Below are 13,305 nucleotides of genomic sequence, written 5' to 3'. Positions count from 1 at the left end.
GAAACTGAGATTTATAAAGTTCCATATAAAAGTTTTGAAAAATTTTATTAATATCTTCATAATTGCATGCTGAACTACTGTCTCCCTTACGAATTTTTGAAATTTGTCTTTTAGCTCTAGCTGCTTTTAATTGAGATGCTAATAGCTTATTATTTTTATCTCCAAACACATAAAATTACTTTCAATAGGATAAGTTAATAATAAATTATATTGTGATTGGAGTTCAACTCTTTGTTTAAATAAATCAATGTTAGGAGAGACTGCATAAATATTATCCAAGTCTTTAATTTGTTTGGAAATCATATCTAACTGTTTTGTCTGTTTCTTAAGCTTAGCTGAATAGGAAATTATTTGACCACGCAAATATGCTTTAAATGTGTCCCATATAATCAATTTCGATACATCTCCCATATTGTTAAAAAGAAAATATCTTTTATGAGTCTCAATAAATTTGACAAAGTCCGGACTTTGTAATAAATTTTCTGGAAAGCGCCAGGGCAAATTTGCAATAGTGACATCATTCAATTCAAAAGCTAAACTTAAAGGCGTATGATCCGAAAGAGCTACAGCATCAAAATGTCTAAAATGTTTCCTAATGTTGATAGTGTGACAGATGTAAAACTGAGACAGCCACATTGACACATATGTTTTGGTCGTGTTCTGTATTGAAACATTTTTGGAAGTCTATTTTCTCTACAATTTCTAAAGCTTTAAAAATTAATTTACAAAGTAATAAATTGACAGTTTTATTTGGTATAATTCCTCAATATATTCATGGTATTTCTCCATTAGACCAACATGTAATTGCATTCTTTACATTATTGGCCAGAAGGGCTATTTTGTTGAAATGGAAAGATGCTTCTGCTCCTACTTTGATACAATGGTTCTCTCAGGTGATGTTATGTCTTAGTTTGGAGAAAATCAGAAGTCGAACTTTTGATCCTCGATTTGATTTTGAGGAAAGGTGGGCTTCATTCACCCGCTTCTATAATCTGATTTGAGTTAATTAATATGGTTTCCTTCCGAGTTTTCTTTAAGTGGATTTGAGTTGGCGGACTGATGTTTTTATTTGGAAGCTTGTATGATGTATAGCTCCGGGGTTGTGCTCCCAATGGGTTTTTGTTTTTGTTTTTTTCAGTTAGTAAGGGTTCTTTTTTTCCTTCTTTTTCTTTCAAAAAATATTCGTAACACTTTATTTTTTCTTCTTCTTATTGATATATTGCTTAGCTTTGTTGCTAACTTAATCCTTTATTGTACATAATGACATATTGACTTAATGTATCTTTTTTGTTAATATTCAATAATAATTAATAAAAAAGATTTAAAGTAAAATATATGAATGTTTACTGATATATTCCAGGACTCATTCCTTCTCTTTGCCCTCAATCCCCCAATCTTTCAAAAACTTATCTCTGTCATTTGAAAGTACTTCCAACAAGCTAGCCACCTCACTCTCCAGGGAGAGAATTCCAGAGATTCACTACCCTCCAAGAACAATTTTTACATACCTTGGTTTTAAATGACCGGCTCCTTATCTTGAAGCCATGTCCCATTGTTCAACCCTCCCACTAATGAAAACTTCTCAAAGTCCATGTTGTCTTGCCTGCTTGGATCTCATAAATTCCAATAAGTTCACTCTTTATTTTTTCTGAACTACAAAGAATACAAACCACCCTCTTTAGCCTCTCTTGACAGGACAGTCCTCTTGTTCCAGAAATTATCCTGGTAATGCCTCCTATCTTGCTTTTTTTTTGTGTAGATCAAAACTCAGCATAGTATTCCAGGTGTAGCCTACCCAACACCCTGCAAATGTAACAAAATTTCTCTATTTCTAAACTCCAACGACTTTGGAATAGCCTTAAGTCCTCTTATGCAATTGCACATGCCTGCTAACAGTTTGTGATTCACGTACGAGAGGTTCACTTTGTACCCAACCTGCACTATTGAGTGTTTGATACTAGGACAAGCAATATATAAAATAAAAAAGTGTACCCAAAGTAGATGATTGAGCACATAACCTTAAAGAGTACTCCTCTAAAATTTAACTTAAAATCAATATAGTTGTCTTTTAAAATTGAATTTTAACTCCTGGAGGAAAATTGTACACAGCTCTTTCTACTTTTGACTGGTCTGTAGTATCCACTTAAAAAGAATCAATCTAAGTTTCAATTTTTTTTTTCCTTTGCAACTACCGGTAGTTTAATTTTTAAAGTTAGTTTGAATTTCAGTTTAATGATAATTGAACCCTCTAGTTGTTACTAATTGTTCTGACTAAATCCATTCAATTTCCTTCCCTGTTCCTACTTTCTATCATAGCTTGGTTGAATAGCCCTGCCTCTAAAATTGTAATGTTGGCAGATCACAAGTACATCCTGCAGGCTGGCATTTCAATCTAGTACTAGTTGTTATTGGTTGTAGAAGAAATGTTGTTTAAATGACTTAAACATGATTTTATTTTTCAGTAAACCCAGAAATCAACCTTTTCCTTCAACAACTAGAAAAGTCATCAGACTCACTTAAGGAGTATGGAGTTACAGTGGTTCAGGTGACTTAAAATGCTTTTATCGTGCATGCTAAATTTATAAAAATGGGAGAGGTGTAGGCAAGAAAACGTTCTTGATTTTAATACGAGAAGCCTATTTAACTATATACTAAATGAAAATAGAAAACGATGAAAATGAAATATAACTAGCTCATTGATACAAAGGTGACTACATTGTAACTCAAATGGCTGACTTACAAAGTGGGTAGGATACTGTTGGCTTTTTTAAAATATTGTACACTCCTGAGTTGTCAGTCTTGGTTATCTTGATATTTGGAGCTACTGATTGGAGGTTTCTGGCAGAAGGGGCATAAATGGTAGGTGCATACGAATCATAAAGTGCTGCTAATGGAATTTTGACGCATGAGTACCAGTAAGTGGAAGAAAAGATTAAAATATATTTTAAAAAGTTGGCCTTGGTTCAGAAAAATACAATTTTCTTAATAAAGTCCAATGACAGGGACTGCAGCTGTTTATTAAGAAGGAGAGCTTCTTACACCTTTTCAAGAACAATGAGGTTATTGTAGTGATATATTTTAAAAAAAATGAAGCACGGATCTGAGCATTCTTATTATTTAGGAGCATGGAGGAAAGAATTGATGGAGTTTTTTTGTGGAATAAAGGGAATAAGTACTAAACAGTAAGGTATTATTGTTATGTAACAATTTTTATGTATTTATATTATCTTGTTAAAGCATTCTGCAATTTTTTGTAGGTTGATTGCAACATAGAAAATGTTCCAAAATATTGTGAAGATGACCATTATCTGAAGAAAGCCTACCTTTTCTGGTAAATTGACATGTATTTGTAAATCTCTCATGCAGTGCTTAAAGAATTTTAAGTGAATATAAAAATGGAGGAAGTTTTGGGCAACTCTTGCTCTTGGTGCAGGTGGTTGGGCTGTTGCTTTATGTAATTGATTCCTTTGAGGACCATTGGCTTATTTAGACAAAGGGATAGATCGCTCTTTAAAACATCCAATTGTTCTTGAAGGATTTTGCTGCTGCCCAATTGTTCAGGAATCTATTCTATTAGATTGGGGTTTCCCAAAATTTTTATATTGTGGACCAATACCATTAAGCAAAGGGTCAGTGGATCCCAGGTTGGGAACCGCTGCATTAGATCATAATACTTGCATTTAGAATCTCTTGACATCTACTCTACATATTCCTTTAATTGGTTTGAATCAGTTTACTTAGTTTCTGTCATTAATGTTTGTAATTTTCCATGCCACTGCTGCTAAAAAGCTGCTTTTTTGTGGCACATGCTTTGGGTTTGAACTTAATGTTGTAATATTTTTAATTGTTTAATCTGAGTCAATTGCCTAGATCTGACTTTTCTGTATATTATAATTGAATAACATGATCTGGCAAATCATGGAGCCAAATTTTGATATGTTTCTTTAATTTTTATTTCACTCTCTGATCTAATATGGCATGGATGCCTCCCTATATAGTAACTGAACCCAATACTCAGTGATGTAGAACAGAAAAAAAAGGAAATAGTCAACAGGTCAGGCAGCAAATAATGAGAAAGAAACAGAGGTGATGTTGCAGAATCACACACAAAACGCTGGTGGAACACAGCAGGCCAGGCAGCATCTATAGGGAGAAGTGCTGTCAACATTTCGGGCCGAGACCCTTCGTCAGGACTAACCGAAAGGAAAGATAGTAAGAGATTTGAAAGTAGTGGGGGGAGGGGGAAATGCAAAATGATAGGAGAAGACCAGAGGGGGTGGGATGAAGCTAAGAGCTGGAAAGGTGATTGGCGAAAGTGATACAGAGCTGGAGAAGGGAAAGGATCATGGGACGGGAGGCCTCGGTAGAAAGAAGGTGGGGGGGACACCAGAGGGAGATGGAGAATAGGCAAACAACTAAATGTGTCAGGGATGGGGTAAGAAGAGGAGGTCAGTACGCCAGACAACAACAGCTCCACCCTTATCAGCAGGTTTTATAGTGAGGTTGGGATTGGCGCAGAGGGAGCGGAGAGCAGAGCGTTTGGAAGGAGTGAGGTTGGAATTGGAACAGGGTGTGGTGAAGTTGAGACAGTTGATGTCCCGTCGGCAATGAGGAATAAAGAGATCCAGAGCAGGCAGAAGACCAGAGCGGGGTGTCCATGAAGAGGAGGAGAGTTGAAGACAGGACAAGGTGTCATCGGTTGGGGTAGGAGAGTCCTTGTCAAAGAAGTAAGCTCGGAGACGGAGCCGGCGGAAGAAGAGTTCGGCATCATGGCGTACGCAGAACTCGCTGAGGTGTGGGCGAAGGGGGACAAAGCTGAGGCCCTTACTGAGGACAGAGTGCTCTGCCCAACCTCACTATAAAACCTCCTGATAAGGGGGGAGCCGTTGTTGTCTGGCGTACTGACCTCTACCTGGTCGAGGCACAGCGACAACTCTCTGATATCTCCTCTTTACCCCTTGATCATGACCTCACTAAGGAGCACCAGGCCATTGTCTCCTATACCATCACCAACCTTATCAGCTCTGGGGATCTCCCATCCACTGCCACCAACCTCATAGTTCCCACACCCTGCACCTCCCGTTTCTACCTCCTACCCAAGATCCACAAACCTGGCTGTCCAGGTAGACCTATTGTCTCAGCTTGCTCCTGCCCCACTGAACTCATTTCTGCATACCTTGACACTGTCTTATCCCCCCTTGTTCAATCTCTTCCCACCTATGTTCGTGACACTTCTCATGCTTTGAATTTTTTCAATGATTTTAAGTTCCCTGGCCCCCACCGTCTTATTTTCACCATGGACGTCCAGTCCCTATATACCTCCATCCCCCACTGGGAGGGTCTCAAAGCTCTTCGCTTCTTTTTGGATTCCAGACCTAACCAATTCCCCTCTACCACCACTCTCCTCTGTCTAGCGGAATTTGTTCATACTCTCAATAATTTCTCCTTTGGCTCCTCCCACTTCCTCTAAACCAAGTGTGTAGCCATGGGCACCCGCATGGGTCCCAGTTATGCCTGCCTTTTTGTTGGCTTTGTGGAACAGTCCATGTTCCAAGTCTATATGGGTATCCATCCCCCTCTTTTCCTTCGCTACATCAACAACTGCATTGGCGCTGCCTCCTGCACGCATGCTGAGCACGTTGACTTCATTAACTTTGCCTCCAACTTTCAAATTTACCTGGTCCATTTCCGACACCTCCCTCCCCTTTCTTGATCTTTCTCTCTCCATCTCTGGAGACAGCCTATCTACTAATATCTACTATAAGACTACAGACTCTCACAGCTACCTGGACTATTCCTCTTCCCACCCTGTCTCTTGCAAAAATACTATCCCCTTCTCACAATTCCTCCGTCTCCGCTGCATCTGCTCTCAGGATGAGGCTTTTCATTCTAGGATGAAGAAGATGTCTTCCTTTTTTAAACAAAGGGGCTTCCCTTTGTCCACTATCAACTCTGTTCTCAAACACATCTCTCCCATTTCCCGCACATCTGTCCTCACCCCATCCACCCGCCACCCCACTTGGGATAGGGTTCCCCTTGTCCTCACCTGCCACCCCACCAGCTTCCAGGTCCAACGTATAATTCTCCGTAACATCTGCCACCTCCAATGGGATCCCACTACCAAGCACATTTTTCCCTCCCCCCCTCTTTCTGCATTTTGCAGGGATCGCTCCCTACGTGACTACCTTGTTCACTCATTCCCCCCATCCCTTCCCACCGATCTCCCTCCTGGCACTTATCCTTGTAAACTGAGCAAGTGCTACACCTGCCCTTACACTTCCTCCCTCACCACCATTCAGGGCCCCAGACAGTTCCTTCCAGGTGAGGCGACACTTCACCTGTGAGTTGGCTGGTGTGGTATACTGCATCCGGTGCTCCCGGTGTGGCCTTTTATATATTGGTGAGACCCGACGCAGACTGGGAGACCATTTCGCGGAACACCTACGCTCGGTCCGCCAGAAAAAGCAGGATCTCCCAGTGGCCACACATTTTAATTCCACGACCCATTCCCATTCTGATATGTCTATTCATGGCCTCCTCTATTGTCAAAATGAATCCAAACTCAGGTTGGAGAAACAACACCTTATATACCGGCTGGGTAGCCTCCAACCTGATGGCATGAACATTGACTTCTCTAACTTCCGTTAATGCCCCTCCTCCCCTTCTTACCCCATCCCTGACACATTTAGTTGTTTGCCTGTTCTCCATCTCCCTCTGGTGTTCCCCCACCCCCTTTCTTTCTCCTGAGGCCTCCTGTCCCATGATCCTTTTCCTTCTCCAGCTCTGTCTCACTTTCTCCAATCACCTTTCCAGCTCTTAGCTTCATCCCACCCCTTCCGGTCTTCTCCTATCATTTCGCATTTCCCTCTCCCCCCACTACTTTCAAATCTCTTACTATCTTTCCTTTCGGTTAGTCCTGACAAAGGGTCTCGGCCTGAAACGTCGACAGCGCTTCTCCCTATAGATGCTGCCTGGCCTCCTGTGTTCCACCAGCATTTTGTGTGTGTTGTGTTTGAATTTCCAGCATCTGCAGATTTCCTCATGTTTGATGTTGCAGAATAGTTGATTTTCATGAGCACTAGAAAACATTAGATTTGTGTAAGAATTCTTAAGTAAGGAAAAGGCATGGAAGAACAAAAGGAAATGCCTTATAACGGTGAAAGATACTGATTGACAAAAAGGAATGGTAACTCGACAAAACTGGGTGGTATAACAATGTATAGATTGAAAAGATGTGCATGAGCATGGTAAAGACAGCAATAGCAAAATGTATTACCAGTATTTTCCATTGAAAACCATGAGCTAAGTTTGCAATTTGACATCATTAGAGACCAGTGGTAACTTTTAAGTCTGAAAAGTGTTTAAGGAAGAATAATGTGGTTTCCTCAAATTCCCACTCTGCTTAATCAGCAACAAATATCAAGACTTAAAATTGATCTAAGTAAGTTTACTGAAAATGTCTTTCTACTGTCTTCTTACAAACACTGATGGAGCATATTTAAACTTCTGGCCACTACAATAATCTCTATGTAATGAAGATTGCTAACTGATGCTTAAAATTGTGTTCCTTTTCTCTTTAATAGGGGTAACATAATGCTTCGGAGCTTTGCAGTTGATGCATTATTTGATGTTGATGCAATTGTAGCAAATGTATTATTGTAAGTATGTTCAAGCATTTTCTTCCATTTTGGAAGTTATTGTAAAATGGACAGGAGCAAATAGTTATAGAAACTTAAATAAGATTTCTAGTTTTTGTTTAATAGAGATTGAAGCCCTGTGTTACTTCATCAAAAGTTTACATATTACTTTTTTATTAATTAAAAAGATGAGAATTTATTAAGGATAAGCCAATGTTTATTCTTTTAATTCAGAAAACACAGTTGCATTTCAATGTGTTTCTTATTAGTATTAAGATAAAGGAAAAGACAGCATCCACATCAGTTACTCATTTGGTATGGAACTGCTATACCTTAGATAGCATTTGTTTTTCCATTGGCTTTTCTTCTGAACAGTTATGTTGTCATCCTAGAAATTCATTGTTTCCCATAAACTTTATCTTCCTAAGGATCTACAGAATACTGGACTGCTGCCAACAGTGCAGCTTCTGACCAGCTTTACTCTGTGTGGAGAGAGTAAATGACATTTCCACATCCCCTCCACACTAGGAGTAGTTGTTCAAACTAAAGTAATTTCAATCTTCATCACAGCTATATGTCACTCACCTTATTTCTTTGTAGGTCATTGTATCCTATAGTTCCATAGCACTTATAGACTGAGTATGAAGTTGATCTAAAAATATCTAATAGTATAACCAAAACTGACTCATAATGACCATCTGGACAGACCAACACATGTCATTTATTAAGTTTGCTGGAGGGCATGAAGGTGATGAATGTCCATTTTCTGATGAGACAGTACCACTTATTTAGCAATGTTTGCAGCAATTTGGTACAAAATTGATTACATCTTGCACAGCAGGCATTTGAGATACAAATGGAAATTGGAGGACCTTGGTTACTATTACATTATCTTGCACCAAGAAGTAAAAGTGCATTTTGCCTCTTGCATCATCTCCAACACTCATCTTTGCTTAAAAATAAAGTTTGAATGCCACAAAATGCATCAAGCTAGATTCATCTGACTGTAAGGCCATCACTCTTGTTCTCAGCTGGTCCCTGGTTCTCTGGTTTCTTAGTAATTCTTTTTCCATTCTTGAGTAATGGTTATAAGACCCAGTTAATAATTTTTTCTTGTCCTTTAACTCTATCACTCTGCTTCTCCCCTCCAATATTTATTTTTCTGTTATATGTGATTTTCACCAGCATTTTCCTCTTAGACCTCTGCATAACTTGCCACTTTTTTCACATTGTAAATGTAATCATTTGGACAGTAATGGAAACAAAGTAAATGATCAAATTTTCCTTTAAATAAAGTGAGTTAGTGTAAATCCAATTTAAAAAAACCCTAAATATTTTGCTAACATCATAACAATATATTTAGATGCTTCTTACAAACTAGAATTTACTTTTTTTCTTGATTATGGTTGTGTAAGTCCCAGCCTACCCTGCCATGATAACTAGTCTGATCTCTAATGTGCTTGCAGCGAGTGCCACTTGTGTGACTGTATGAGTATTGTAGTGAGTATTGTAGTATGTGTACAAAAGGGACGGGTTGCACCTTAATAGGCAGGGGACCAGCATTCTGGCAGACAGGTTTGCCACTGCAACACGGATGTGTTTAAACTAAGTAGTGGGGGGGAGGGGATGAACTGGAAATATAAGGATGGAGTTAAAGGGAAAGTGAAAATAAGAAAAGTTAAAAAGGACAACAGAATCAATGGAGTAGAAAGCTCAAGAAGAGATCATACAGTATGGCCAAGTGAAATGGGAATTGATATGAAAGGTGAGGGGAGTACCGAATTAAAAGTATTATATACTTCGTGCATTCATATAAGGAATAAAGTACGGTAGATGAGCTTGAGGCTCAGTTGGAAATTGGCAAGTACGATGTTGTGGGAATAACTGAGACATGGCTTCAAGCGGACAGGGCCTGGGAAATGAATATTCAAGGATATACATCTTATCAAAAGGACAGACTGACTGGCAGAGGGGTGGGGTGGCTCTGTTGGTGAGGAATGATATTCAGTCCCTTGCGAGGGGGGACATAGAATCTGGGGATGTAGAGTCAGTATGGATAGAACTGAGAAATTCTAAGAGTAGAAAGACCCTAATGGGAGTTATCTACAGGCCCCCAAACAGCAGTCTGGATGTAGGGTGTAAGTTGAATGAAGAGTTAAAATTGGCATGTCACAAAGGTAATGATACAGTTGTCATGGGGGATTTCAACATGCAGGTAGACTGGGAGAATCAGAATGGTACTGGACCCCAAGAAAGGGAGTTTGTGGAGTGCCTCTGAGATGGATTCTTAGAACAGCTTGTACTGGAGCCTACCAGGGAGAAGGCAATTCTAGATTTAGTGTTGTGCAATGAACCGGATTTGATCAGGGACCTTGAGGTAAAGGAACCATTAGGAGGTAGTGACCATAATATGATATGTTTTAACCTACAATTTGAGAAGGAGAAGGGAAAATCGGATGTGTCAGTATTACAGTTGAACAAAGGGAACTATGGAGCTATGAGGGAAAAGCTGGCCAAAGTTCAATGGAGCAATACCCTAGCAGGGAAGACAGTGGAACAAAAATGGCAGGTATTTCTGGGAATAATGCAGAAGGTGCAGGATCAGTTCATTCCAAAGAGGAAGAAAGATCCTAAGGGGAGTAAGGGGTGGCTGTGGCTGTCGAGGGAAGTAAAGGGCAGTATAAAAATAAAAGAGAAGTATAACATAGCAAAGATGAGCGGGAAACTGGAGGACTGGGAAGCATTTAAAGAGCAACAGAAGATAACAAAAAAGGCAATACGCCAAGAAAAAATGAGGTATGAAGGTAAACTAGCCAAGAATATAAAGGAGGATAGTAAAAGCTTCTTTAGGTATGTGAATAGCAAAAAAATAGTTAAGACCAAAATTGGGCCATTGAAGACAGAAACGGGTGAATTTATTATGGGGAACAAGGAAATGGCAGACGAGTTGAACAGGTACTTTGGATCTGTCTTCACTAGGGAAGACACAAACAATCTCCCAGATGTAATAGTGGCCAAAGGAACTAGGGTAAAGGATGAACTGAAGGAAATTTATATTAGGCAAGAAACTGTGTTGGATAGACTGTTGAGTCTGAAGGCTGATAAGTCCCCGGGACCTGATGGTCTGCATCCCAGGGTACTTAAAGAGGTGGCTCTAGAAATCGTGGACGCATTGGTAATCATTTTCCAATGTTCTATAGATTCAGGAACAGTTCCTGCTGATTGGAGGGTGGCTAATGTTGTCCCACTTTTCAAGAAAGGAGGGAGAGAGAAAACGGAATTATAGACCGGTTAGCCTGACGTCAGTGGTGGGAAAGATGCTGGAGTCAATGATAAAAGAGGAAATTACGACACATTTGGATAGCAGTAGAAGGATCAGTCCAAGTCAGCATGGATTTATGAAGGGAAAATCATGCTTGACTAATCTTCTGGAATTTTTTGAGGATGTAACTATGAAAATGGACAAAGGAGAGTCAGTGGATGTAGTGTACCAGGACTTCCAGAAAACTTTTGATAAAGTCCCACATAGGAGATTAGTGGGCAAAATTAGGGCACATGGTATTGGGGGCAGAGTACTGACATGGATTGAAAATTGGCTGGCTGACAGGAAACAGAGTAGTGATTAACAGGTCCCTTTTGGAATGGCGGGCTGTGACCAGTGGGGTACCACAAGGTTCGGTGCTGGGACCGCAGCTGTTTACAATATACATTAATGATTTAGACAAAGGGATTAAAAGTAACATTAGCAAATTTGCTGATGACACAAAGCTGGGTGGCAGTGTGAAATGTCAGGAGGATGTTATGAGAATGCAGGGTGACTTGGACAGGTTGGGTGAGTGGGCAAATGTATGGCAGATGCAGTTTAATGTGGATAAATGTGAGGTTATCCACTTTGGTGGCAAGAACAGGAAGGCAGATTACTATCTAAATGGAGTCAAGTTAGGAAAAGGGGAAGTACAATGAGATCTAGCTGTTCTTGTACATCAGTCAATGAAAGCAAGCATGCAGGTACAGCAGGCAGTGAAGAAAGCTAATGGCATGCTGGCTTTTATAACAAGAGGAATTGAGTATAGGAGTAAAGAGGTCCTTCTGCAGCTGTACAGGGCCCTTGTGAGACCCCCACCTGGAGTATTGTGTGCAGTTTTGATCTCCAAATTTGAGGAAGGACATTCTTGCTATTGAGGGAGTGCAGCGTAGGTTCACAAGGTTAATTCCCGGAATGGCAGGACTGTCATATGTTGAAAGATTGGAGCGACTGGGCTTGTATACACTGGAATTTAGAAGGATGAGAGGGGATCTGATTGAAACATATAAGATTATTAAGGGATTGGACACACTGGAGGCAGGAAGCATGTTCCCGCTGATGGGTGAGTCCAGAACTAGAGGCCACAGTTTAAGAATAAGGGGTAGGCCATTTAGAACAGAGATGCGGAAAAACTTTTTCACCCAGAGAGTGGTGGATATGTGGAATGCTCTGCCCCAGAAGGCAGTGGAGGCCAAGTCTCTGGATGCATTCAAGAGGGAGTTAGATAGAGCTCTTATAGATAGCGGGGTCAAGGGATATGGGGAGAGGGCAGGAACGGGGTACTGATTGTGTATGATCAGCCATGATCACAGTGAATGGCGGTGCTGGCTAGAAGGGCTGAATGGCCTATTCCTGCACCTACTGTCTATTGTCTATTGAAGAGTGTTTTTCTCCATCGTGATTGTAAGCTTACTGAATAACTGGGAATGCTTGCAATGCTTTCCCTTTTTCTAATTTATGGGCGATCAAGTTAGCAGCCTTTATTTCTCCCTTAGTGCAGCAGCATCATGAAATTGAAGCTGGGTCTTCTTAGCTCTTAATTTAAACTAACATTCTGATTGTAATATTTGGAACAATTTATGTGCTCCACATTACTGAATTGACCATAAAGTAATAAATAGTAGAGGATTAATTGTTTTCTTAAGACCACAAAATGTCTCTGTCATTTCAATGGGAAACTAATCTGAGTTGCTTCCCAAGTAAGTTAAAGCTCTTTAGTTAATGCTGAGCCTCTTGGATGACTCTAAATATGCATTGCTCTGTTACAGTGTTTTGTTATTCAATGAAATAAAGTACGTGTCCTCACTGATGGATCTTCGTGACATTGAAAATGAATTGAAAGGACGAGGTGATATCATAGTTACGTTTGTACCAGCAATAGGAATTCCAGGTATTGTTGAAGCAGCTTTATGTTGCATTTTATTTAACTGGTTTCTTAGTATTGTGCACAATACAACTGCAACCCTGATAACGATGGCTAATGTTAGCCAATTTAATCCTTCATATTTTTCATTATATTTAGTTAAACCAAATTTTGTTTCAGCCAGAGCTGGGAAAATTGCTCTGACGTTACATCCTCCTGATTCATTGCTTCCTTTTCGTTTTGGCCCAACACCTTTGTCACTAACAATGCTCTCTGTGACAGTGCCCTATTTTTCATCTTAGACTTCTCTGTGATGATTAGTATAACCAGTTATTTTCCTCATCATTTATCTATCGAATGAGCTGGTTCTAACCTGTCTGTCTAGCAGAAACAGTATAACAAAGGGATAAGTTCTCACCTACACACATGACAACCTCCTGGAGCAGTTTAATGATTGCCCTTGAGATCTCACCTCTTAGCTGTTTGCATTGTGCATCTTG

General features: G+C 39.9%; 1 protein-coding gene across 4 annotated transcripts in view; it reads left to right on the top strand.

The window, feature by feature from the left end:
• Positions 1–13,305, top strand: part of txndc16 (thioredoxin domain containing 16) — a 115,064-nt gene that overhangs the window by 7,929 nt on the left and 93,830 nt on the right. For all 4 annotated transcript variants that reach the window (XM_073039841.1, XM_073039842.1, XM_073039844.1 and 1 more), the window contains 4 exons: positions 2,463–2,545; positions 3,258–3,331; positions 7,584–7,658; positions 12,711–12,832. In XM_073039841.1, the coding sequence (XP_072895942.1) occupies positions 2,463–2,545; positions 3,258–3,331; positions 7,584–7,658; positions 12,711–12,832 (354 nt within the window). The remainder of the gene's footprint in view (positions 1–2,462; positions 2,546–3,257; positions 3,332–7,583; positions 7,659–12,710; positions 12,833–13,305) is intronic.

This window comes from Hemitrygon akajei, chromosome 3, assembly GCF_048418815.1.
Source record: "Hemitrygon akajei chromosome 3, sHemAka1.3, whole genome shotgun sequence".
In the NCBI taxonomy this organism is placed as follows: Eukaryota; Metazoa; Chordata; class Chondrichthyes; order Myliobatiformes; family Dasyatidae; genus Hemitrygon; species Hemitrygon akajei.
This window is presented reverse-complemented; position numbering and strand designations above follow the sequence as displayed.